Genomic DNA, 27872 nt, shown 5'->3' on the forward strand with positions numbered 1-27872 from the left:
GGCTCGATCGGGGGCCGGAGAAGCTGTCACCGACGCCTTTGCCCTCGCTGCCGCTGTTTCCGCCATACAGCTGATCCGCGCCGATTCAGCCGCACAGCTGATCTGCGGTGAATTGTTAGGGCCGATTCCCAGCTGATCTGCGGCGATTTGTTAAGGGCCGCTTCCTCCGCGCAGCTGATCCGCGGCAATATGTTCAAGATCGATTCCACCGCACAGCTGATCTGCGGCGAATTGTTAATGGCCGATTCCGCCGCACAGCTGATCCGCGGCGATACGTTCAAGGGCCGATTCCACTGCACAGCTGATCGGCGCTTTGTTCAGGGGCCGATTCCGCCGCACAGCTGATCTGCGGCGATCTGTTCAAGGGCCGATTCCGCCGCACAGCTGATCGGCGCTTTGTTCAGGGGGCCGATTCCGCCGCACAGCTGATCTGCGGTGATCTGTTCAAGGGCCGATCGGCGCTTTGTTCAGGGGCCGATTCCGCCGCACAGCTGATCTGCGGCAATTTGTTCAGGGGCCGGTTCCGCTGCGGCGATTCTTCAAGGGCAGGCCGAGGGGACGCTGGTACCCACTCACAACGGCCGCCAACGGCCCAGGGGGCGGGCCGGAGATGGCCCGGCGCCCCTACAGCTGGTCTGGGGGGGCAGCGGGCGGCACATTGCCCAACTCAATAGCCCAAGTCTCTGACCCCACCACAGGGGTCCAGAGACATCCCTGGGGGCTCCTGGGGGGCGCCTTACCGTTGGGGGCTTACGGAGCTCTCCCCAGCACGTCCGCCATCTTTGGAGCCAGGAAAAAAAAAATTTTTGAAAATCATTGTCTAGATGGGAAAGATGGACACATTCTTTCTTACTGAAATTTCCTTCACTCTCTATAGTATGAAGCCAGAGTTCGATTAGAAAGGCTTTCCGGAAATGCTGCCATAAGTTCAGCTGATTTGTTTGAAGAGCAAAAGAAACAGCCATCAGGTATGGAAGGAAAAAGCTGAGTTTCAGATATTGCCAGTTTCATAAAACAACCTGCTATGCTTATTAATTACAATATACTAATTGAGACTTTGGAAAATAAATAAGGCACAGTGCATCTCTGGATAAATTTGTTCAAGAGTCTTAATTCTTTTGAAGACTTTTGTGCCTACCCACAAGTAGAGCACAGGGCAATTGGCCCTATCATTCCACCATTGCCACCGCTAGTTATTTCATTTTCTTAAAAGAAATATAAATTAGTAGCTTCATATACATGAGAGCCAACGTGAGGTTACAATTAAGGTGTTGAACTGGCGCTGAGAAGATTCAGGTTCATGTCCAACCTCAACCACAAAGCTCACACACTCTCAATCAAACCCATCCCAACCACCTCACAAGATTCTAGATGTGGGGAATGTGGGAAGAGGGACTCCAATGTTTACCATTTGACTGAATAAAATGCCAGATAAAAGCTCTTTAGGCTGCCAGCTAGGAAAGAAGGGGTGGGATGGCAAGGTAACGTGTAAAATGGAGATTTTTCTTTGCTTTGCTCACGCTACCTTGCTGTCCCTTTATTTGCGGGCTCTTTGGGCTGCCACCCCACTCATTCTTTCTTGCCTATGATCAGGTTGCACTCTATTTCTTTCTCTCCCAAACCACCATTTCAGGTGTTGCAGTGGCCATAACTTTGAAACTAGGTTGTAAGTTGGCAACCTGTTATAAGCCATGCACTACCTTTACATCTAATGAATGTCAAAATCTTACGCTAGCCCTTTACAATGTAAATAAATGGGAGATAAGTGTGTGAAGAAATGACAATTCTCAGTTTCTTAGACCATTGTGTTAATGTTTTGAAGTCTAATTTGTTTTACCTTGATAGGCTACTAAATTTAGAAAGCTCTCTCGTCAATGTTGCATTGTAACTTGCTTGCTGATAGCTGTTATGCGAAAAAGGAATCAATATATTGCTTCATCTGCTCGGAAAGTAGGATTCTGAACATAGTGGCTATGAGCTATTCTTTCACATCAAGACTTATTTTATATATTGTATGTGTGCATATCCATATAGTTACTGTTTTTTGTTTGAGTGTTTATGCCAAAGTATATAATTAGCTTTTTACCATAAGGGTGTACCTTATGAGCTGTGGTGGCATAGTGGCTAAAATGCAGTATTGCAGGCTAACTCTGTCCACAGTCTCAAGGTTGACTCAGCCTTCCATCTTCCCCAGGTTGGTAAAATGAGGAGCCAGATTGTTGGGGCCAATAGGCTGATATTTGTAAACTGCTCAGAGAGTGCTGTGAAGCACTATGGAGTGGTATATAAGTCTAAGCGCTATTGCTATTATTAATAGTAATAATTCACTTTTAATAATTTACTATTTGTAACAATTTTAATAATTTAATATTATTTATATCCTGCTTTTCTGCAAAAGAGAAGTGGCTTGTCCCTCCTTTTGTGATTAATACTTGAATGGGGAAACCATCTGGGCATTTCAGGGCTGTACAGATAGTCCCTGGGTTACAACAGCAATTGGGACTGGAATTACCATCACTAAGCGATGTGGTCCTTAAAGAGTGATATCATGTGACTGCGCTGCTCAGCAAAGGCAATCCTGGCAGTCTTGGTGGCTGTAGTAACCCCAGGACCTCACAGATCATAAAGCAGAAAGATAGGGAAGTCCCAGGCAAGCAGGTAAATGTGTGAGTACTATGGGCAGGTGCTATATAGAGCAGGGTTAGATGCCGTAGGCAGGCACAAGAAAGCAGGGATGAGTGTGCAAGTAGGGAATGCAGGCATGCTGCATGTGGAAGAGATTGCTGTTAGGCAGGCACTAGAGAACACAGGTAAGTGTGTGAAGGTCAGTTAGTGCTATGGAGCATAGACAGACAAAAAAGTCGCTGGGCTGATTTCTAACATTGTACTGGATTCCTTGTTGGCTTTGCTTGTGGAGGCCAGCAGGAAATGTTGTAAATGGTAACCACATGACCATGGTTCATTACATCATAATCACAAGCACCCAAGTGCCTGGATCGCACAATCGCAGTCATGCGATTGTGGGGAAACTGCAACAGCCAGAACTGGAGTGGTCTTAAATCCCCTTTGTTTAGCACAATTGTAGTTTTGAACGGTTGCTGACTGAGTTGGCATAACACAAGGGCCACTGCAAGTTGCACTGAGAAATCAAGAACATTACGGTATCTTTGAAGAAAGCAATGTCATACCAGTTCCCCATTTTTGCAAAGAAAACTACCTGGCTCGCTCCACATAACCTTTCCATTTAATAAGGATGTTCAAGGTGGCTTTCAATTTAAAGCACAGATAAGCAAGATTTTAAAAAAAGAAAAAGCAATAACAAATTAATTGGAAGACAAATAATGAAAGCTTTAACCATTAAAAGCCCAGCAAATAAGGTGTAGCTTTATAGGTTTCCTAAAGATAGAGAAAAGTGAACATTTTGAAGGAATGCATCCTGTACCCTGGGAACGATGCAGGCGAAGGGTCTCCTACTCTCCATGTTTCATTCTTCATTTTTAGTTTGTGGGGGTTACTACAATCTTTATTTCTCTGGTTTAATCTTGTCTTCAGTTGTTTAAAAGGAAAAACTTTATTGTGTTGAAGGAGTACTGAACAAAAATCTACATAGAAGCTGGCTATTTGTTAAGGATCAAACGATCTTTTCAATACAGATCAACTTTATTTATTATGTTGCGTTTATTCCCTTCAAATGGTTTTATGGAGCTACGTGCTTTCTTTTTTTCCCTCTCTTTCTGTCTTTAGGCAATTACCATATTTCAAATGTCTTGCCTGCTGCTCCTGATATGACTCAGTTTAAACAAGGAGTGAAGTCTGTTGCTGGAAGGCTTTCTGTCCTGGCAAATGGAGTCATGACTTCTATTCAGGTTAATAAACTTACAAATTTGGAATCTTTCCAAAATGAAATGGTCCCATATGCAATCTTCCTCACAGTTTAGTCCTGTCGTTTGGTATGAAAGGTGGAAGAACTGTGAACCTGCCAATGAGAATATATGCATAGCCACAGAGGGATTGTTTTGTAGCTAAAACAAGGAAAGCCCCTTTTTGTTAGGGCAGTCAATATCTTTTTGTGAAATAAATGAAGAAAAGAGCACAAAAAGTTCTTACACGTTTTTCAGGTTGCTTTATTAAGTTGCCTATGAACGCAGCTAGTTAACCAGTAGTTATGCCTGCAGAGTTTTCAGTAACAAATATACCTTAATTTTCCAAGGAAGGAGGAATTGTTTTGTAAATTTCAAATTATTATGAACTTATGGATACAAAATAACATCAGTATTTTGTGGCAAAGTGAAAATGAAAACGCTGTATGTAAATAAGGGCAATTTTGCTTATGAGAAATGTAACCTGTTCATTTCTTTTTATCTTTCCCTAGGACCGCTATGGTTCTTAACCATTATGTTTCAGGTGACTGGATATCTAGAAGATTTTTAAAAAAAGCATTTCTGTGTCTACCAATAATTATATTGCAGACTAACACGAAGGTTCCCTTTAGACTGTAAAATATGTAGTCCTAATTTCTGGCACTTGTGTATTTTTAATGGGAGTCTTTTTTGGATCCTCACAATATTCATTTATTATTTCTGTTCTTATTCTGGTGTTCATTTGTTTTTTTTTTGTTTTTTTGCTGCCTTATTGTACTAAAAGTTAATTGGTTACATTGAATCTGCTTCTAACACACAGCATGAAGCAATATGGGATCCCATTCTCTTTCCCAGAATAGTACTAGGCCAGGGGTAGGCAACCTTGGCTCTTTTATGACTCGTGGACTTCAACTCCCAGAATTCCTGAGCCACCATGGCTCAGCTTGGAAACCTCTCCCTTTCCCCTCAGCATGGCTGGCTCAGGAATTCTGGGAGTTGAAGTCCACGAGTCATAAAAGAGCCAAGGTTGCCTACCCCTGTGCTAGGCTAAGAATTAATTCAATTTTATAAATCTGAGGGATAAGTGATTATTTAAAATTATGATTGGGACCTGCTCGTAAATATACTTTTCACTGTCTCTCTGAAGAAGAGGGTGGAAATTAATTCCTTGCCTTTTCTGTTTTGAAAAGTGCCTATTTTAGGGGGGGGAGGAGGACATTAACCCTACCAAGACTTTTCACTCTATGGGGATTTAGGTAATTGTTCAAAGATAAAAATACATAAGAATAAGAAGGTTAAAGAAATGCAAACGCCTATAAAATGTTCAAATTCTTATGTGAGAGATAATGGTGGGGTCCGTTCAGCAAAAATTTAAGGTATATAATTTTGTGTCAGATTGTGTTCAGTAAAGAATAAACAGTAATAGATGTGCACATAACATAACTGAAAATTATTAGGTGCAATGGAAAATTGTAATAGTTTTTGTTGCATTAATTTTCCATTTAAGTTTGTTTCATGAAGATGAGACACATGTGTTCTTTATTTAAAATAGCATAAGTGTGACCTATTTATTCATCACATTTAATTTGATTCCTTAAGTGCTTATCTGCAATCAATATGGCTTCTGAAATAAAGAATAAATTGTGGGTATATATAAAGTAATAAGGAGAGATGCTCTCTGAATCTAACCACATAGACTGATAGAATGTTTAAATAACAAACAGTTCTTTCCTTGCATCTGTGCATAAAAAAGCTTGCTGGCTGTGGCTGTGTTTTAGACAACCAGAAACCTCAGTTATTTAAAACAATGAATTTAAAATGTTTAATATGAAGTCAGAAATTTTTATTTTTTCTTTGAACAGCAGGCATTTTAATATAATCAGAATAAATTTTGATTTTGCAACTTGTATCTTGGATTTTAATCAATTCTTAAATTTGACATTATATAGATTTTCATGAATTTGGCACATCTTCATCACAAGTACAAACAATTTTAATAACTTATCACTTTTTAAAAAAATACAACAAATGATCTCTATCTACAGCTCATCTCTTATCTATAAACAAATCTTTAAAACATTGTTTCAATCCTGATCAGCAAAAGTCCATTAGATTACTAGAAATCCACATATTTCTATTTATATTCCTCAACCAACTTTATATTCTTTCCTTTTATTTTAATAATCTTGATCTTTAGTCCATTCAACTAATATCCTAGATTAGAACATTATTCTTTTCATTTTTTATTCATCCTTTCTCACAAAATTATTCAAAACTTTTAACAAGCCTTCCAGCTACTGATAGTTCTCATATGTATGCTTAAAAATAGAAATTATGGCAATCTGCACTTCTTCAACATTGAAAACTGAACTTCCCTATGAAAGTAATAATGTTTTAGCCTTCTGCCCAATGCACTCAGTTGCCTTTAGGGGAAAAAATGCTGCCACAGTCAACATGTGATATAATTTGACATATTTTGAGAATTATAGTTTCCAGATTTATCCCTCTGACCTTATTGAGTAAATCTTCAGAGACTAGATGAATTTTCATTCTCTCATTTTTGATTTACAGTATAATTTAATAAATTATAATTAATTAAAATATAAATTAAAACAGGATTTTCAAGGTCAAAGTTGTTGCATATGAAGCACCATTTAATCATTAATTACTTGAATTGCAACAGAATTGCTAAAAAAAACCTGTTCATATACTTTATATTCTGTGTTAGGGATGTACAAAAAGCTCCATGCAAAGAAAGAGGACTTTGAGCAATCTGTGGATGGACAGAAATCTCTGGGCATCTTACAATTTGCAGTGTCTGGAATCTGGGGCAATCTGCTTAAAATGTTTCAGATGAAAACATGTATACATATGTGTTTGGGTCTGCCATTCCTTTTAAGTTCTTCTGATTGAATACCCAATTTTCTTTTGCTGTTGGAATCATCTTGATCTTTACAATTTCCTGGTCAGGACAAATACAGGAGGGGGAATATGTAGACATATAACGAATACATAGCACATTCTGGATCTACTGTATGACTAGAAAGTAAATAACAAAGAATGCAATCCAAGAGCAATCATAGGGAATAGTTCAATATGTGAAATAAAAATCAGGACCAGTAATAATAATGGCAATCAATAATAGCATAAAATGACACTAAACCAGCAACAAAACAGTACCATCCTAAACCATAATGGATCTTAATACGCCTGAAAAAAATAAATTCTTGATTTTATAAGACTATAATGTAATCAGGCATCTTTGGGGAGGGATTTCTATTGAGGGACACAACTTCCATTTTTTTTGAAAGCCATTCGTTTTGTTTTCTAAAAGTTAATAAAGTATAAATTTGATGTGGTTCATCAAAAAAAACAACAACGCACACTGTACTGATTTGGTGTATCCCACTAGTGCTGCAATATTACTTACTGATGCTTCATCATCTTATTCATTGTAAAACAGGAATCCAGGACCTTGACTACAATTCCCAATGAGGTTGTGTATTCACACCAGTGCACGCATGCACTCCCTCACTAACTCACTCCAATTAAAGGAAGAGGTCTTTAAAACATAGAACAACAGGATTGGAAGGGACCTTGGAGGTCCTCTAGTCCAATCCCTTGCTCGAGTAGAAGACCTTATATTATTTTGGACAAATAGCTGTCCAATCTCTTCTTGAAAACCTGTGATAAAGCACCCATACCTTATATAGGCTCCACTGATTGTTAACATTACTTCTTTTGAGCACCTTTAAAATTTATCTTACTAGTTTCTACCACTTGAGTGAGAAGGACTGAGGCACTGGCAATTTATTATAATGCCTTGTTTTTAAAAAGCAGAAAATGTGATTTCAAACCAGTTTGCAAATTTAAGCTGCTTTCCAGATGCAACTGAGTTTATACTTACTTTTTCATGGCAGAGATTGTGCCAAGCATTTCATTGTGCCAAGCTTCTCTCAAAGCTTTTAATTTCTATTTGTAGAATATTGCTGATGTAGGTGTGTTACTGCTTTTCTTGCAAAGGGCAAGGGGCTTTTTGCTTTTTCTCAGAAACTAAATGTAGTTGCAGGAGATCCACACCTGGACTTGTTTGTTTTACAGTTATGAACTTGGGAGTTATTTATTTATTTATTTATTTATTAGTTGAATTTATATACCGCCCTATTCCCGAAGGACTCAGGGCGGTTCACAGGGCAGTTAAAACAGTACAAAAAAAGAATAAAATGGAATTAAATTAGTACAAGCCCACAATTCATAACAACAATAAAATTAAAATTTTAAAATTAATTTATATAATTTAGTATAATTTAATTAAAATACTTTAAAATTTAAAATCCCTCAGTCCAGGCCAGACAGTTTGAACAACCAGGTTTTTAAGTCCCGGCAAAACGAGCGAAGGTCGGGGGCAGTCCGAAGCTCCATCGGCAGTTCATTCCAAAGGGCGGGCGCACTCACAGAGAACGCCCTCCCCCTGGGAATCACCCACCGGCAATCTCTAACCGGCGGAACCCTAAGGAGGCCCTCCCTGTGGGCGCGCACAGGACGATGGGAAGCTGATGCTGGTAGCAGGTGCTCCCTAAGGTAATCCGGACCCATGCCATTTAGGGCTTTATAGGTCATCACCAGAACCTTGAATCTCACCCGGAGGGCAACTGGAAGCCAATGCAGCTCGCGGAGAAGAGGTGTTACATGAGAGTATCGGGACACTCCCATTACTACTTGCGCGGCTGCATTCTGCACCAGCTGAAGCCTCCGAGTGGTCCTCAAGAGCAGCCCCATGTAGAGAGCATTGCAGTAGTCTAACCGGGAGGTCACAAGCGCATGAGTGACTGTACGCAGGGCATCCCGGTCCAGATAGGGCCGCAACTGGCGCACCAGGCGAACCTGGGCAAAAGCCCCCCTGGTCACGGCTCCTATATGATCTTCCAAACTGAATCCAGGAGGACACCCAAGTTACGAGCCCTATTGATGGGGGGTAACACCTCACCCCCCATCATTAAAGATGGAGAAGAGTGATTCACTCGAGATGCCGATACGCACAGCCACTCAGTCTTGACAGGATTGAGTCGGAGCCTGTTTCTCCCCATCCAAACCCGAACCACCTCCAGGCAACGGGACATCACGTCGAGTGCATCACTGAGTTGGTTCGGGGTGGAAAGAAAAAGTTGGGTATCATCAGCGTACTGATGATACCCCACCCCGAAACCATGAATGATCTCACCCAGCGGCTTCATATAGATGTTGAACAGGAGGGGAGAGAGGACCGACCCCTGAGGAACTCCACAAACGAGAGGCCTCGGGGTGGACCTCTGCCCTCCCGACAACACCGACTGCGAACGGCCCAGGAGGTAGGAGAACCACCGTAAAACAGTGCCCCCCACTCCCAACCCCCTGAGTTGTAATTCCAAAATATCTGGAGGACACCAAATTCAGCAAGATTGATGTAAGCTATTACATGATACATTCTCATGAATGCTACCTGTGAAATCTGTTTATACAGGTTACAGGGAGGCTGTGGTAGATAGATTCTCTAGTTCAAATTGCCAGAATATTTAAAATCACTTTGTCAGGAGGATCCTTTGGCATACCTTCAATTTGAGGAAATCTTTGAGAACGGATATGGAATTATTACAGTGGAAAGAACAGAAGAGGATCAAAATAACAAAGGAGTCAAACAATATCTGTGCTGCTCGTTAGTTACAAAACAGCATTTTTATAGCATGTAAATTAGTCATACTAACCATTAACATTCAGTGACTCAATATAATCCTTTTAGACCTGAACACCACAAAACCATTATTGGCTCAAAGAGATTTAAAATCTGTAGCAAATTAGCAAAGTCAGATTAGTGAAATTGCTTTTGTCTCCTGTTGGGAGACAAATCAGTCATACTGGTAGATAACTTCAATAAAGGGAGGCAGACTGAGTGTGCCACTATTGATCCTCGACATTTCAATGTGTTTTGATACTATCATCCATCGTATTCTCCTGGACCATCTCCATTAATTGAAAGTAGCCGCTTAAGAGTGGTTCTTGTAGGGATGACCTAACGGAGGACTACTAGACTTCCAACTAAATGTGCATAATTTTAAAGCAATTTAATCAAGTCTCTTGATTTCAAGTGCATTTGGCCCGAATTATCTTTTCTTGAATTGTGGTTCCCCGTCTTTGCAGATCGAAGCATTTAATGAATAGCTGATCACTGGAACTGCCCAGAAACAAAAGATGTTTTTGTATCTGAAAAGAGACAGTCAATGAAGTTGATTGGTAGAACATTAAAAATTAAAACTTGGCTCAAAAGTATTAACTGTGGGAGAGATCTAGGTATCCTAATGGACCACTACATAAATAGTGATAACATCAATAATACGAGAAATGCCAAATACAAAAAAGACTGAGACCTTAGAAAGTGTGCAGAGAAGAGCAACAAAGATGATAAAAGGTCTGAAAGCTAAGTCATATGATGAACAGTTGAGGGAGCTAAGTATGTCTAGTTTTGGGTGACCCACAATTCCCTATTTCAATAGAGAATAATTCGTCTACAAAACTTATATTGTTCATTACAAAACATTCATATGTTTTACCATTAAAGTCTAATTTTCATCTTAGCAAGTCACCAGTTATTAGAAATATATTTTTTGCCTTAACCATTCAACAATTATTAAAATGCTATCTTTTATATATAAAATTCTAGATTCTATACTATAGTTCAAAAATAGCCACTGAATATTCTATAAGGCATCTTAACCATACATCAATTATTAAAATATTATCTTTTAATATATCATTCCAAACTCTATAATATAGTTCAGTTATATTTCCTTTACAAATCTAAAAGCTAAATATAACATCAGTGGTATTTTTTTTAGAGATTCCCCTTAATCCAGAGAGATATTTTTATAGTCTATCTTTAGGAATCCCAAAAGAGAAATAAGTTCAGTCTTTTAAATCTAACTCTTGCCTTCTTTTTGTGCCAATCATCTTTGCTCTTGGTATCTTTAAGTTCTCAAATGTATCTTCCTTTCTTCCTATACCCTTTATTTGAATCCAGGGAGCGTATCCAAATGTCAGTTTTACAAGGAAGATGTCCCCTTTGTAGCCATTGTATTTTTGCTTTGGTAATTCAGTTTTTGGTGGTTGATATAATTGTCATTAAATCAGTCAAATCTTTTTGTTCTTCCAGTTCTATCTGGGTTAGGTAGAAAGTAGTAGCTGGTATTGTGTTTGCCATTTGATTAATTGAATTCTCAATATAGTGTATTTGAAGGCCTTTAGTGTCTTCTTGGTGTTGCTTTCTTCAGGTGCTGTTGCTTTTTGGCTTGTAAGTTTTGTAGTTGCTATTAAAGTTTGGACTTTAAGGTTTTTTGTAGGTTGCTTTTGTTGTTCTTTGAAATCTCCTGCTTTAGTGTTAATTTCCACTTCTTCTATTTGGTTTTGGGTTATCTTTTCCTCATTTAAGAGAGTTTGATTTGGTGGCTATGAATTGTCAGATTTTTCTTGCAGCTTGGCTTTAATTTGCTCTGTCATTGCCAAGATCGTGTCCAGTATCAGTTTATAATCAAGTGGAGGGATGTATTCATCCATTTCGTTGTTGTTTACAGTTAAATCTTCCATGGAGGCTGTTTTAATAATAGTCAAAGATTTTCCACCTCCTGAAGAGTTATATTCAGTGCCAGGTGTTCCCACACTTATCTTCAAGGACAGCTGTTATTCAGAGAGCTTTCACAACAGAAAAAGGAAATTTACTTGCTGTACAAGGTTTTGCCACAAGATGTCATCAATAACATAACATGCAATGTAAGAAGTTTTTTTTTTCCTTTTTTCTTTTTCCAACTTAATATAGAACTTTTGTAGAATAAGTCCAATTTTTTTCTTTAATTCACAGTTTAAAGAGAGAATAGGATAGAGTTCCCAGCAACAAATAGAAGCTTTTTAGTAAATACAGCTGAAATTGCTTAGATTCTTTGCTGCAATAATTGGATTTCTTTTGTAACTTTGAGGCTTTAAGCTTTGTTCCCAAAGTCGATATTCGCCGTTTTCTAAAAAAAATGGGGAAGGAGATTTTCAGGAAAGTCCCACAGGAAGATGATTAAGGGAATAGGAAAGGTAAAAGCTCACCCAGGTCCTCCAGATTGCTTCGTAGTGCTAGGTAGTATTTTTGGCTTTTGGCAGGGAGCGGCTTAGTGATCGGCCATCTTTATGGCCGGTCTCCTCTTCTTCGGGCCAAAGGAGATGATCCCGGATTCCAGCGGAGGGCTGCCGCCCTTCCGCGATTGCAGGGAAGTCCTCCTCTCAGTAATCGCCCCTCCAGGGTGATTTTTGACCCTTTTCAGGGTCCTCCAAACAAGAAACGGACGGCAGGAGACAGACTGTCCTTGAACGTCCGGAAGCGCTGCGCACGCAAACCAGAAGTCTTAATGTTACTTTTTGACCGTTTGTTCTAACATTGATGCTTTTAAGCTTGGTGAGCGGGTGGCCTTAGAAACTAAAAAAATAAACATATTTTCTATGTCACTTATTTTCTATATCTACACATTTGGTTTTTCCTGCTTAAGTGCAGGAACTTATTTTTGCATCACTGAATTGCATTTTGTTGGATAGAGCCCAGCCTTCAAGTCCGTCAAGGATCTTCTGGATCTTGAGCTTATCTTCTAAATGTTGACTATTACCACCAGCTTGGTATCTACAAATTTGATGAGTTCCCTTTCTATCTACACATTTAAATCATTTATGAAGATGTTGAAGAATAAAAAAATGTTGAGAATAAAATTGATCAGATAGAAAAATATGGAAGTTTTAGAATCAATCCTCTGGTACATTATGACAGGTCCTTGATCTTTTGGGAGAAACATTTCTGGATACTTATTAGGAGACATACACGTCTAAATCTAACAGGATTTGCTTTTGAATATACCAGTACTATTGATAATTAAACTGTTGAATATCATGAACCTTGCACAGTATATTTATTATACATTAAATTTCTCCAAAACTTCTTGGAGTTTTGTTTAAAAAGTTGATAAAAAGAAATTGCTTAGAGTCACTATATACTAAATACAAGTTTAATTATGTTTAATTGTTCTTTATATTGGAAGTCTTCAGCATCCACTTGCTATTTATATAAAAATTCAGTCTGTGTATGTAACAGAGAGAGAGAGAGAGAGAGAGAGAGAGAGAGAGAGAGAGGGAGGGAGAGAGAACAAACACTTTTTAGTTTTTGGGCTCAATTGTCATAAGTTGAGGACTACCTGTAATCAAAAAGACAGGTAATATTTGATTTTAAGGATGTGCCTGCTGTACAGAGAAGTAAAAGGATATGTTCTCCTTTTGTTGGATATCTGCAACCCTATTCATGATGAACCCATGCAGCTTTCTTAGCAGCATTAGTGAAATCACGTGTTCTTTTCTTCCAGGATATTGTTGACTCCTTGTGGTTTTCCTGTGGCCTGTCCTTTTACTCTTAGACAGCTGTGGCCCGGTTTAGTTTTTTTTCCTAAACAAGCCAATCTCAGGTAGCTGCTGCCACCTGTTGCAACAACTACTATTACAGTAGTATATAGACACCAGGACAATAAAGTTGTGGTCTCCAATGGGGAAAAAAGAGGGGGGGAGGGATAAAAATCAATACAGATAGTCCTCAACTTATAACAGATCATTTAGTGACCGTTCAAAGTTACATCACTGAAAAAAGTGACTTATGAGACCATTGTTCACACTTATGACCATTGCAGCATCCTCGTGGTCATGCGACCAAAATTCGGACGCTTGGCAATTTGTTCCTATTTAGGACGGTTGCAGTATTCCCTAGATCGCGTGACCTTCTGACAAGCAAAGTCAATGGGGAAGCCAGATTCGCTTAACAACCGGGCCATTAACTGAACAACTGGGTTATTAACAACTGCACTGATTCCTTAACAACTGGGGCAAGAGACGTGGTAAAACGGGGTTCAAAGTCACCGAGCAACATAAAATTTCGGGCTCAATTACGGTCGTTAGGTCGAGGACTACCTGTAGCAACCTCCTCTTCTCCACAAAGAGAAGGCCGCAGTGAGGATCGAGGCGCCCGCACTCGCCCCCTCCCCCCCCCCAACTAAAAAGCGGAGCCGCTGCAGCTGAACCTGCGAGCTCGGCGACTCCGCCCGCGGCGCCGGCGCGGAAAGGCCAGCGCGTGACTCCGCCCAGCCAGGAGAGGCGTCGACGGGGATGGCCGGGGCGCCGCAAAACGGGCAGACCGAGGCCACGGCGAGAGGAGGGGCTTGCGTTTCGCACTGCGGCTGGAGAGAAGCTGAAGCCGCCGCCGCCCCCCCCCCTCCCTCTCCGCTGCGCGAGAGCCGCCGACCGCTTGCAGTTGGCTTGGCGGCGCGGCTGCGGCGGGAGCGCATCGGAGGAGGCGGCGGCAGCAGCAGCAGCGGCAGCTTGCAGAAATCCCGGGGCGGCGCACGGCGCCTCGGCTAGTCCGAGCGCTCGAGCTGCGGAGTGGGCGGAGGACGAAGCTCGCCACCGCCGCGGCTGCCGCTACCTATTCATTCAGGCAGTCAACCTAAAATGGCTGGAGGGAGCCGAAGGTGGCGGCACCGGAGGAGGAGGTGAACCGAACCAGCCGCCGCCGTCCCTGCAAGAGCAGCAGCAGCAGCAGCGACCCCTCTTAAAAACGCTTCTCTTCGCGGGGGGGGGGGCGTTACAAGACCCTCCCCCGTTTGCAATCCTTTTTGGATTTACGGGTCTTCCCCCCACCCCCCTCTCAAAGCCAGCCTGTCTGCCTGCATGCTCTCCGCTCGCCTCCGGGGCTTCAGCCTTGCTTCAGCCTTTTGAATCATGTCGACCGGCCCAGACGAGAGCTCCGTCCGAGTCGCTCTCAGGTGAGGCGCGCGGGGGGAAGAAGGGACTCCAGGGCTTCTCGGATCCTCTCGGGCTTACCTGCCGGGGTCTTTATAGCAGCGGGGAGGGAGGTGGCAAAAAAAAAATAAAGGACGGCGGGTCTGTGTGTGTGTTGTGTTGTGTGTGTGGACAAGAGAACGCTTTCAGGAGAAGGGAGGCCGGCCTGCCAGCCAGGGAGGCGGAGAAGTCTCCGGCGGGTTTAAGGTGGTTGAATTTTTTCTCAGCTGATGATGGCCGGGGCGTTTTTACCTTTGTCCGGCGCGACGCTCCGTTGGCTTCTTACCTAACTTAACAACGGGCCGGGCAGGATTGGTAGGAGAAGAGACGGGCTTGCAAGAAGAATCCTCCGGCGACCCAGAAGAGTCGAAAAACATTTTAGTTCAAAAGTCGTTGAAGTCGCGCCCTTAGTTAAAAAACGAGAACTAGGATGCTGCAAGCCAGGGCTTCTATACCGATTAAAGCTGCCCCCGTTTTTCTCCAAATTCTGGCATTCCTTGTGGGTGGTATCAGGACTGGATAAATAGGTAGATAAGGTAGGTAGATAGACTTTTGAGAGGACGGTAGAAAATTTGAGGGTTTTTTGCTGACTTCTTAGTGGTTGGATATTTGTAACGTTATTAAGGAATTTAATTTCCTTTCTATATTGTGCATTTAGGGTTAGAAGGCGTATGGGGCTGTACCTGAGGAATTTCGGGAGGGGGTCCTTTAGGTTTGTATTGCTAGGGAAAAGGGAGGAACTGAATTTGGGGCCTTCTCTGCAGAAATGCAAACAAAGAGGTAGTATATCTCTATTTTGCACTCGCTGTTCTGTTCCATGTTACTCTATCATCTACATTGCACATTGCATTCAAGGGACTTTGAAGGTCTATTGATGTGACTGTTCTTACAGGCCTGTGCTAGTAAATTGGCTTTAGTTGAAATTGCAAAAATACCAGGGAGGAGCATGTGAGTATTTTTTATTCATGATGGAAAATTGCAACATCATTCATCTGCACTAGAAATTAACGATGTGTTTATGGTAGACCTTTCCCATCAAGTGGACTTGTGCCAACAATTTCCTCAGCTACACTCCAAAACTAAAAAGATATTTTTTTTGCTAATATTTCATTGTTGATTTTTAACAAATGAAACCGGTGGAATATTTAATTGCAGATTCTTCAGTCATGTCTGGATATAGTAGTGCATTGGCTGGTACCTGTTAGGAAATTCAATATGACACAAGGTTCAGCCTTACCCCCTTCTTTGATGGTTGTCAGACACATTCATGTTGGGTGGTTTATTTCTGAAGAGCGGTATTACACCATTTTTGATTTCACATTTGCAAGATTTGAGATGGGATGGATAGCTACCCCAAACATATCATTCTGCTTTACACTCTATATGAAAATTTTAGTTGAGAAGGACAAGTAAATGAACTGAGAGCAGAATAAATGTATTGCTGGCTAAAAGTTTTCAGGGCATTGCAGCAAATGTTTTTTATCAAGACCTTTGTAGTGCCATGTCAGCTTTATAGCCACATTGTTCCCAAATGCTTCCATAGCATTGCCTGGCCTGAGTCATTCTTTTTTGCATTACAGTATATATATATATCTTAAGCACTTGTAGTTTTTGTGTAATCGGAGTAGAAGTAATAACTTGTTTACAAGACACAACCCTTTTATCTATATTTTTATCATGTGAAATAATAAAACATAAGTTAAAATGAGTTGTTGGGGTGGATTTGTTACCACAACAGTCATCCTGCTGCAAGTCACAGATTTAATTTTCATTGTGGTATCATATCCAAACATCCATGGGGTTGCCTAAAAGTTGAATATGGTTAATGTTATCATGATATCACTACTGACTTTTGATAATGCTTTTATTGCAAAGGAGTTTGGCAACATTTCTTCTGCATGAAAGGGCAACGCCCAGTGAACTGTGAAATGAAACTCAGAGAATGCAGTAAGCATTTATTTTTCCCCGAAGTGATGTGACAGTGTCACATTTACCTTGGCACTGAATTCACGTGCATTTATCTAAGGAGCCACAAAAGATGTTACTCATTCTGTAACTAGGTAGGATGTTAAAGGAAATACATGATCTTGATACAGGATGATAGATTTTTATCCTTAGAGTGATTGCATTTGAAAAATTCCAAAGAGGATTATATCGTCACTGAGAAGCTCAAGATTTTTATACCAGTGTGGAAGCTGTAAGAAACAGTACATACAGTGTTTGTGTATACGACATATTGCAGATATGTATCTCTTTTCCATTTGATTTGACTGCATTCATTGAGAAGCGTGTAACCAATTTGTTCATCCCAGAAGACTTTTTATACCATTGATTCCCAGCAACTTTAATGGATCACAAAATAAAAAACCAGAAAAAATGACAAAACAATATAAAGGAGCAAAAGTAGGCAAAAATAGGCAAAACCTACACACAATACTCAGAAGGATCTTTTAATCAGCCACGTTGTGGCCTTCCAAAACTCTGGGATGTTAATGGGAACCTCATGTAGACATATTTTTTTTTAAAGAAAGAATTATGGCTCATCTGACAACCACTACTTTTTGGTTTAAAAAGGGGGTTGGATTCTACAGTTTACTTATATTGTTGTCACTGCTAATTCTGATGCACATAACTATTGTAAGAAATAAGACTAAAATAATAATACAGTATTCTTAAAATATGAAAACCTTTATTGCAGTTATTAACCAGCACAATCAACAGGGTAACTGTGCTAGGTCCATGACATGGTATTTTTAATGAACTTCTGTTTCTTGCTGCTAGAATTGGACCAGTATATCTAGGCCAGAGATGTCAAACTCACAACGTCGCCTGATGTCGTGCAACGTATCAGGACTGTTTTGTCATTGCCGGCAATGGAGTGGGCACGGCTTCCGTGTGACGCTGGCAGTTTGACACCCCTGATCTAGGTTATGATCCAAATAAGTTCATTAGATGGGACTGACTTTTTCCATGTGGAAGTAAATGATAAATTATTTTTTAAAAACAGCTTCTGGTCTATACTGCAATAGGTTTTGAAAGTTTGCAACTTCATTTTTAAGGGTACTAAGGGTGATGATGAAGAAGTGAGGGAGTACAATTTGTTGCCTAAAATGTTTCAACATTGATTTACATATCAGACATGTATGACTGTATTAACTTGAAAACGTGCTTTGTATGTACACAAAGGGGAGGGCACCATAACATTGATATTTCTTAAAATGGACTCTGCAACCTACTTCTTTATAATTATTTTTATTTTTATTTTTACTTTTGTATATAACCTCAAACTAACAGTTGTTATACCAGAATAACTTCTTTACTAAAGGTAACTAAAAAGAGCACCTGAAACTAATATTTGACTAAGCAGAGAAGAAATGCTAAATCTTTTAACTGAAATAAGTAATTTTAAATTCCTTTCTTAATTATGGAAAGACAGTCAATTTCTGTTAGTTGGACATTGAGTGCTCAGTATATTTGCCAAAGGCTACTGGAGTTTTCACAATTTATTCAACAGGAATACCTGGTACATTATCCCATCATTACGTACAATATTCTGGAATAATTAGGTGTACAAGATGATAGTTTTAGAGTTGTAATAATTGGAAAAACTGGAACATTTCTTTTGATGCTTCATTATGTCAAGGTAGCACAACAAGTGTGACAGCCAATGTTTGGGGAAAATATTTACTGACATTTAAATACTTGCAAATACAGAGAAACAAATAGAACTACAATCATACTCAAAGGTACTGTTGGTATTCCAGATAGTTCTTTATTAATACAGTTAATGAACACAATTTGATGAATTTTATGATTGGCCACTATTACCAGTGAACCAATGAAATGCTTTATTTATGGCTTCCTCTCTTGTCCAATGAAGAAAGATCTTGGGGAAGGGGAAAATAAGTAGAAGTAGATATAAATCAAATAAATATAAATATATTTGCATGTTGAATAAACTCTAAAATAGAATATCTAGTTTTAGAGTGCCACACTCCTACATATCAAAACATTTTATGCTTCTCACTTAAAAAAATTATAGACAAGGTCTCTTTGTGAGTTTGGTGGCAAAAAAGCTACATCTGGTATCGTGTCCATTACAAAACAAAAGAGCCTTTTGTTAATAATGTAATTGTTCAGTTTTCTTCAGCTTAAATATTTAATTTGTTTTGTATAATACTTATACTGCCCATCTTTCTGACTATCACATTAATCACATTTTCATCCATTTGTGTACAAAATGATTCTGTTTATTTGTCTTAGCATTCACACAATTTCCATTTATTATTTTACCTGCTTCCTATTCTAATCCTCTAGTTTGTGTTACATTTCTTTGCTACATTTTAAATCCATTTCCTAATTGATAATTATCTCCCTCAACTTTATAGTTTTATAAATTAATTTTGCTTTTTACACATTGCAATTATAAGTAGGCTGCAGATAATTCAGTAATTTTTCAATCACTTATTGTAAAGGTGCATGTGTTAGCATCCAGACAAGTTTTTTCTAAATTCCACTTAGTTTGTATTATGACAAGCTTCTAGCAGATGTATATTTCTTGTCTGTATCTACCTGCCTTTTGGTAACTTTGTGTAGGATTTCGGCTTCAGTCACTTTATATGTTGTAAATTCTACAACAAAAGTGTAGATATTTAGTAGTAATGAGGATTGCTTGAATGTCAGAAACATAGATGAAAGGTTGCTAGTTTAATTTTGGCATCAAACATTTAAGAAGAAGGAATACATGTTATTTGATAATTACTCCATATTTCTAATAATACTTGAATTTTAACTTGTATAGCAAGGCACTTTATTGCATTTACTAGTAGTTTTTTTGGCTTTAGGACACAAATTGTAATTTGAATTATCCCACTCTAGTCTTTAATTATGCAAGTAAACATGAGTGTTTAATTAAAACTGATTTTTCTACCACATCAGTCTTTACCTTTGTTATCTTGTACCTATAAACACTTTGAAGGGTATATTTTTAACAGATTAGTTTATTGAACTATATAGAATAATAAGTTACTGTTACTATTACATTCATAAAAGTAGAAAACTTGGTTGCTTCCACCCTTATTTAGACTCTTGTCACAACAAAGCAAGCTATTAGAGAATGAAATCAATGTAATTTATTTAAAGACAGACTACATTTTCTCTGTAGAAATTGAATGACTCAGTAATTTAATATTAAAAGAGCACTGTAATTATGATCTAGGAAACTCTTTGCTGCAATTTCAGTTCTTTTCCTCTTCTTTACATTTGTTTGAAGAATTTTTGAACTTTAATTATCTTTTCCTTTCCTTTTTTTGATTAGATTAATAAATGGAAATATTTTGGCACCAAAAACAGTTGTTAAATGTGAACCCTCAAGGTGCAAAACAGTCCCGATGTAAATAATATCATGACAAAGGTATACAAGTAGTCCTTGATCAGTGACCAAAATGGAGATCAGCAACTTGATTACAAAATGACACTGTTGCTGAGCAGAAAATCACATGTCTGCGATGGGCTTCCAATCTTACTTGCCCTTTGAGCATTAAGGGAAACAATGGAGTCAGTAAGCAAAAATATCACTTGATTGCAATTTAAGATTTTATTCCTGCCTTCCCCATTAACACTGCTTGTTGCAAGCTGGTTGCAAGTGCACAAATGTGACTGGGATGCTGTGACACCTGTAAATTCAAGGATTGGTTGCAGTTTTTTTTAACTGTTATAACATCAATAAAGGAGAATATTTGTAGCTCAAGGTTAAAGTGAGAGGTCCTTGATGCTCTCTGAGCTTGGTTGTGGTCTTGCAGACATTTCATGACCCAAACTAGGTAACAAACATCTGCAAGAAAACAGCCAAGCTCATAGAGCACCAAGCACCCTTCACATTGTAACATCAAATGGTTACTGCACAGTAAGTCAATCAGTAAGCGAGGACCATCTATAACTGCAGAGATAGGAAGAACTTTGGTAACCTAGAGGGCAAAGGGCTAGCCTACCATTCATGGGTAAAAGCATCCTATTAAATTAGAGTTGGCTGAACAGAATAATTAGAAAAGGAACATTTTAGGAATGTCTCCATGAGTTAAAGGAAACTTTATATCTTGCAAGGGCTGCTGTAAGTCATAGTAGGGCTGTGCAGCACTTTGAAGGCAAAACTTGCTTGGGGTACATGGGCACGAACTGTCACAGATTCTTTAAGGCAACTGTTCCTTTTCCCAGGAAAGTGCAGAATGGTACACAAATCTGCCTACATATCATACATATAAAGAAATGGAAAACTTAGCAACTGGCTCAACTCCACGTAGGAAGTGAAACAAGGTAATGTGATTCCTCCTATGTATATGTAGAATGTATTTATGGGTAAATATGTAGAGTGATATTAAAAGTGTGTTGGTTGCTGATGTATTCTTGTGTGTACTTTTGGTTGACATATTGGTTGACTGAAAAGATGAATAGTTGACATGGATGGTAGCTTATACAGTGTAGCACAGAATAGGGACCTGAAATTGGTTAGAGACTATGGTAGTTATGTTTGATGGTAAGTGGGAATGAACAATTACAATTACAAGGTAAAGATAAATGGTGAAAAACTAAAGCAAGTAGAATAATGTTTGTTTCTTGGTACAATGCTTATGAAAGAAAAGAAATGCTTAGTACAATGCTTATGAAAAGAAAATGGTTGGATAGATTTGGAGACTCAGTGGGTTAGGACGCTGAGCTTGTCGATCAGAAGGTCGGCAGTTTGGCGGGTCGAATCCCAAGTGCCGCGTAGCAGAGTGAGCGCCTGTTACTCGTCCCAGCTTCTGCCAACCTAGCAGTTCGAAAGCATGTAAAAAATGCAAGTAGAAAAATAGGGACCACTACGGTGGGAAGGTAACAGCGTTCCGTGTGCCTTTGGCGTTTACTCATGCCAGCCACATGACCACAGAGATGTCTTCGGACAAGCGCTGGCTCTTCGGCTTTGAAACAGAGATGAGCACCGACCCCTAGAGTTGGAAACGACTAGCACGCATGTGCGGGGGAACCTTACCTTACCTATTGAAAAGTAGAGGTATCATGCTGCTGTCTGTTGTGAATGTTGAAAGAAGTGAAAATGAGCATTTATTAGAGCATTTATTTTTTCTGCCCACTTTGTTACATAGATTAAGAATTGATCATGTCTCCCAAAATATAAAAATAGGTTAATGCTATGGCAGTGGGGTATAAGTATGTGTGATAAAAAGATAGTCAAGAACGTATGGATGCTGTAAATGTTTAAATTTAGTTAGATTATATACTCTTTAATTTGCTATTTTGCACATTCATGGTCTCTTTATATTTTGCATAATGTTGCTTGCCTAAAAAGGAAGAGGTTAAATATTTCATAGCTTGTGCATGATCCCAGAAAAAGATACTTTTGGATAATGCATTATCACCCCACATCCTTTCTTAGTTCTATAGGGATGACAGGGCTTTAATTTTGATATTTTTTTTGGCAAATGCTTTTGATGTCTTTGTGTTTCATGTTTTTTTAGCTAGAAACTAAATCCAGCTGATTCATGTTTTACATGGAATGTGTCAGTCCCTTTTGTCCTAAGTACAAAAATACTGTATTTTGTGCGTATAGTATGCATTTAGTATGAGCATTCGGAATAGGGTTTGATATCTACAACAAATATGACTAGTGACGTTCAGTAATGATTACAAGTGTATGTTTCAGTGACTGGCAAATTAAATTGAATTCACATTAAATATTTACAATAAAAAAACTTTAAAGTCTTAAGATTGGAGGCTAAAACGTGAAGAATGCTTTCAGGAACTAGGTATTTTAGTCTAACGAAGAGAAGGAGGGGCGACATGAGAGCAGTCTTCTAAGGGGCTGCTACAAAGAAGAAGGGGTCAACCTGTTCTCCAAAGCACCTGAAGGCAGGAGAAGAAGCAGTGGATGGAAGCTAATCAAGGGGGAGGGGGGGGGAGGAAGGGGGGGAGGGAGAAGGGTGGGGGAGGGGGGATTTTCTAAGGGAAAAATTGTATGTTAAAACTTTTCAATAAAAAAAAAAAGGAGAGATCCAACCTGGAACTAAGGAGAAATTTCCTGAGGAGAATTAACCAGTGGAACGACTTGCCTCCAGAAGTTGCGGGTGCTCCATCATTGGAGATTTTTAAGAAGAAATGGACAAGCATTTGTCTGAAATGGTATAGGGTTTCCTGCCTGAGCAGGGGATTGGATTAGAAGACCTCCAAGGCCCTTTCCATTATTCTGTCAAATAATAATGTATTGAGTTTATATGCTGTTGGATTCCTAGTGATTCTTGGTAGGTAAATAAATAAATACATTTAAATTTAATTATGAATTTTATCTATGAGCGTTGAAGATTTTCACACAGTGCCCTGTAAATTACTTATTCACATTAATATTGTGTATATGCAGTAGAATTAGGTTTTCGGTGAAGAAATGGAAGACATAATTATTTTTATGCTTATTATACTAATCTTTATAAGTAATTAAAAGAAAAGAATGATCAATATTTTGACAGACAAAATGAAATGTGAATGACAAAAATTAAAATATTTTTAAAATTATTTTTAATAAGTTATTGAATTGTCCTGCAACAAGTTGTCCCGTGGCAAATCGGCCATGTTGTCAGAATCCAGCTATATTTCATTTCTATCTTCTCTAAATTACAAACTAATCCTTACTATGGGGGTTTGATTACTTTCACTTCCTGGATACAATACAAAGTAACCTTTTGTTGATTCACTTTGGGTCTATTAACCAAACAATGTGGCCATTTGCCTTTCATCCTATGCCTTTCTAAAGATCTGCTCTTTACCGATAGTGAGGGAAAAGGGGAGGGGGAAAGAGGCAACACTTGGAATCTGGGCAATAAGAAGATTGAATGATCGTGCTGATGGAGCCGGCCGGATGTTATCTTTCCTGAAGTAATGCCTGGAAATCTGCCAATTTGAGTTGCCCGGAAGAACTGCAAGTGGGGAGCCGCTTGAGAACACACTAAAACAGTGATGAACCTTTTAGAGAGAGTGCCCAAGGTAAGGTAAAGGTTCCCCCGCACATGCGTGCTAGTCGTTTCCAACTCTAGGGGCTGGTGCTCATCTCCGTTTCAAAGCCGAAGAGCCAGCACTTGTCTGAGGACATCTCCGTGGTCATGTGGCTGGCATGACTAGACACCTAAGGCGCACGGAACGCTGTTACCTTTCCACCGTAGTGGTCCCTATTTTTCTACTTGCATTTTTACGTGCTTTCAAACTGCTAGGTTGGCAGAAGCTGGGACGAGTAACAGGCGCACTCACTCTGCTATGCGGCGCTCGGGATTCGACCCGCCAAACTACCGATCTTCTGATCGACAAGCTCAGCGTCCTAACCCACTGAGCCACCGCGTCCCTTACCCAAACTGCAACCCAAAACCCACTTATGTATCAGGCGCTGGGTGAGCGTGGCCCATTGGGTGGGTGTGGCTGTGGTGGTAACGGAAGACTGGGTGGGAATAAAAAATTCAATCAATTCCAACTTTGGAAGATCTTTTTTCCCCCCGTGAGATTGAAATTGATTGATTGAACTTTTTTTTTTTTGCATACAGCAGTGGAGGCCTAAATCGAAAAGGTTTTATAAAACCCAGCTGAAGGCCTAGGACTAGGGGGATGGCACATGTGCCCACAGAGAGGGCTTTGTGTGCCACCTGTGGCACACGTGCCATAGGTTCGCTACCATGGCTCTAAAACATTGAATGGTGGAGGGAATTCCCCAGATCCTCTCTAGCACGCCTACTATCAATTTATCTTAATAAATAATTCCTGTTGGAAGAAACCGCTTCCAAGAGTTCTGTTTTCTTAAGATGTAGATTGAAGTGGGTCCTTACACATGTCAAGTTTTTCTGCAGCTAGCTGGCTGTAGCGAATTGGCCGTGGCCAGTTGGCTCCGGCAAATTGTCCCATTCTGAGAAGGAATGGACTCTGTTAAAGGTATATGTTGGTTACTTTTCTCTTTGCACAATGTGCTAAAACCAAATTAGAGCTGAATTAATTTCTTAATCCTGAAATGCTTATTTTAAAGCCTTGCTCGATAGCATATTATTCTAAGGAAAACAAAACACTTGGAAAGAAAAGATCAAAATCTAAAGATTGCTGTTTTCCTGGTTAGGGCCCTTGACTCTCCAGGCTCTGTTGAACATTTTGTGACTTTTATCTGGGTGGTATTAACAGCTGATGATGAAACTAAGTGTGTACTAGATTCTTAAGTGAAAATGATTCATTTTATTGTTTTGCATGCTATTCCCACGCTTTGCAATATGACTGCAGGTAAACTTGTAATTCTACTTTGTTATAGAACAAGTTTAAAGGAGTACAGATTAAAGATAACTACACAGTCTGCTTTCCTAATGGAAATAGAATTAAGAGGCATGTATTTTCCTGGCCCTATATTGCTGACATTTGTATGTGCTGTTAACTGTACCTAATGCAAAATGACAGACATGAAAATGAAGTTCTTTTTCCTACTTTCTGTTTACTGCTTTCTTTCATGGAAGAACGTGTCATGGAGAGAATTTAAACATGAATAATCTCATAATTATGAACTACTGCCAGTTGTATAACTAAGAGGGGAAGATAGAAGGAGAATATAAGGCTTATGTGCTCATGTTTGAAATCATTTATAAATACGTGATACTTGAGAATTAAATTAATCATACAGTGTTAATACAGTAAATAAATGAGTTAACCATGACAGAATTAAAACATATGTCTTTGTCAAAAGGCCAACTGTATTTTTAAACTTGGCATTTCTAGAATATTTCAAACCTGGACTAAAGAACTGGAATCTCCAATAAGGTCCCGTTAATGGAATTCCTGTCCTTAAAAATGTTTAAATGATTTTTGCAGAACTGCAATTAAGGTTGATTCATCAAAAATTGTATTTAGAGTATATTGGATTCACCAATTAATGTGTTTGAAAGAAAGGACATCAGATTTTCTATGCTGGAATGGCTCACTGACCCACATGATACACTGTCAGGCCCCAAGAATGATATATGGAGTTACTTCTGAGTTTTTTTTATTGTTGTTCATCCATAGACTGAATCTTCCCAAGCTAAAGCAATTATCTGCTGCATAACTATATAGATACACTCTGTGAACTGCTTGGGAGGGCCCGTCTTACTTCTTGCCTACTAGACTTTCCAAACTTTGCTGCCTCTTTGTCCTCTGGGAAGCAGCCTCTTCTTCCTGGGACTTTAGATCATATGGTCATATGATCATTTAGCATCTTTTGGGGATAGTTTATTAATGTATATATGCAGTTTTATGGGAACATCTTTAAATATTAAACATCTTACAATAAAATTTGTATTCATATTGTAGCAGGGAATTCATTAGTGAACCAGTGACTGTGGTTAAGTTTAAAATATAAGATAGCATTTTTTTTCTTAGATTATATTTTTAATTTGTATTTTTATTTTTTTAAAAAAATATTTTTCTCGAGATCAACATTTTAAAAATGACAATCGTTCAGAACATTCCAGTTTTGCTAATGATTGCAGTAATATAACTACTGATGTGTTACATTACTCTGTGATGAGCCACAGGAAAACAAAATACATCAATACAACATATGGTTAAAATAAAAAATTAAAAAAATATAAATTTGAATGCAGTTATTGGTAACACTTATTGAATTACCATTCACAAACTGCCATTGTAGAGTCTGGCTCCCCGCCAATAGGCCAATCACACAAGCCTTCTTTGCCCTTCTTCACATTTAATCTGATAAGCACATTATACACAGTAACAGAGTGAATATAGGCACATATAACACATTGTTTTAGTTTCACCTGTTTCATGCCCTTGGGCGTTGCCACACCTGGTAGTGTTCCAGTATATCCCCTCAAGTAGTGCTGATAATATAGCAATTAATGAGCCAGAGTAAAGTTTTTTCTGCAATTTGATAATTGCATGTAAGGGGAAAGGAAAGTTCACTCCCTAGCATGAACAGAAATTGCATCATGATCTTCTTAGAACTCATAATAATCAGGTTCTCAGAAAGACAAATTAGTCTTCTCTGATATCCAGAAAGTATGGTTAGTAAACTTGCAGTAATGCAGCTCATGTGTACTTGAAGTTTTGTTGGGAGAGGAACTGTCTTGCGACGTTAGATATGGTAAATATCCAGAGGCAAAAGTTAGCTTAAACTCATAATTGAAGAACTAGTGCTGGTCTACTCCAAATGCACAGAGACATTTGATAGGAGGCATAGAACTAAAAAAATGGCAGTAGGAAATTTGAATGAAGTCTAAAGTTCTTATTTGGGTGGACCTTAGCCTTTTCCTACATGGGTGTGAGAATAAGACCTTTGCTTGGTCCAGATGGATGCTAAGAGAAAAAAGATTTGATCAATAAAAGTTTATGAGTTTGGTTACAAAAACTCTTCAATAAGCCACGTTTCATAGCATGGAACTATGAAATGACCTGTCTTTGTTCTGTAATTCAAACACATGTGCAGTTTTTAAACAAAAAGTGAAAAAAAATTAAACAATTTATATTGATTGTGACTCATAGTGAATGCATGCTTTCCTCTGAAAATTCTATCATTTTTCTAAGCCACATTTGGTTTCTCCACAGGCTTAGAACATAGAACAATGGAAGCTGACTTTCAATAGAGCGAAGTGCCATTCTCTGGTATTAACTAAATTTCCAAGAATGACTCTTTAGAAAGCCTACAGATATAATTGGGAGTACAGTATCCCATCTGTCAACAAAAAGAATGCAAGATAAGCAGGAATAATAGGAAATATCATAAAGGGGGATGGATTTGAGAGGGAGCAGATTGTACATGTTTATCAGAATACTTTGTTTTAATTATATTCTGATGACAGTTATTTGGTAAATTGACACATACCGAAGAGGGCCCAAACCACTTCCTCAAAAATTAAACTGTATCCACAACTTTAATAGTAGCTTGCTTTTGTGTTTGCTTGTTTTTCACATTTGTAAAGCCACTAATTTGAAACTTAACATTAAGAAAACCAAGATCATGGCATCCGGCCCTCTCAATTCCTGGCAAATAGATGGGGAAGAAATGGAGGTAGTGACAGATTTTATTTTCCTGGGCTCCAAGATCACTGCAGATGGGGACTGTAGCCAAGAAATTAAAAG

General features: G+C 38.9%; 2 protein-coding genes across 9 annotated transcripts in view; both read left to right on the forward strand.

Annotated features, from left to right (window-relative positions):
* ARFGAP3 (ARF GTPase activating protein 3) overlaps positions 1-5767 on the forward strand; it is a 47258-nt gene extending 41491 nt beyond the window's left edge. For all 4 annotated transcript variants that reach the window (XM_081330403.1, XM_081330404.1, XM_081330405.1 and 1 more), the window contains 3 exons: positions 878-968; positions 3745-3866; positions 4373-5767. In XM_081330403.1, the coding sequence (XP_081186529.1) occupies positions 878-968; positions 3745-3866; positions 4373-4390 (231 nt within the window). In that variant the 3' untranslated portion in view covers positions 4391-5767. The remainder of the gene's footprint in view (positions 1-877; positions 969-3744; positions 3867-4372) is intronic.
* Positions 5768-14110: 8343 nt separating this feature from the next.
* KIF21A (kinesin family member 21A) overlaps positions 14111-27872 on the forward strand; it is a 100171-nt gene continuing 86409 nt past the window's right edge. For 3 of the 5 annotated variants that reach the window (XM_081330916.1, XM_081330918.1, XM_081330917.1), the window contains exon 1: positions 14111-14719. In XM_081330916.1, the coding sequence (XP_081187042.1) occupies positions 14676-14719 (44 nt within the window). In that variant the 5' untranslated portion in view covers positions 14111-14675. The remainder of the gene's footprint in view (positions 14720-27872) is intronic. The other 2 variants (XM_081330920.1, XM_081330919.1) reach the window with 1 other exon arrangement.

This window comes from Vipera berus (assembly GCF_964194415.1).
Source record: "Vipera berus genome assembly, chromosome: 6".
Lineage (NCBI taxonomy): Eukaryota > Metazoa > Chordata > Lepidosauria > Squamata > Viperidae > Vipera > Vipera berus.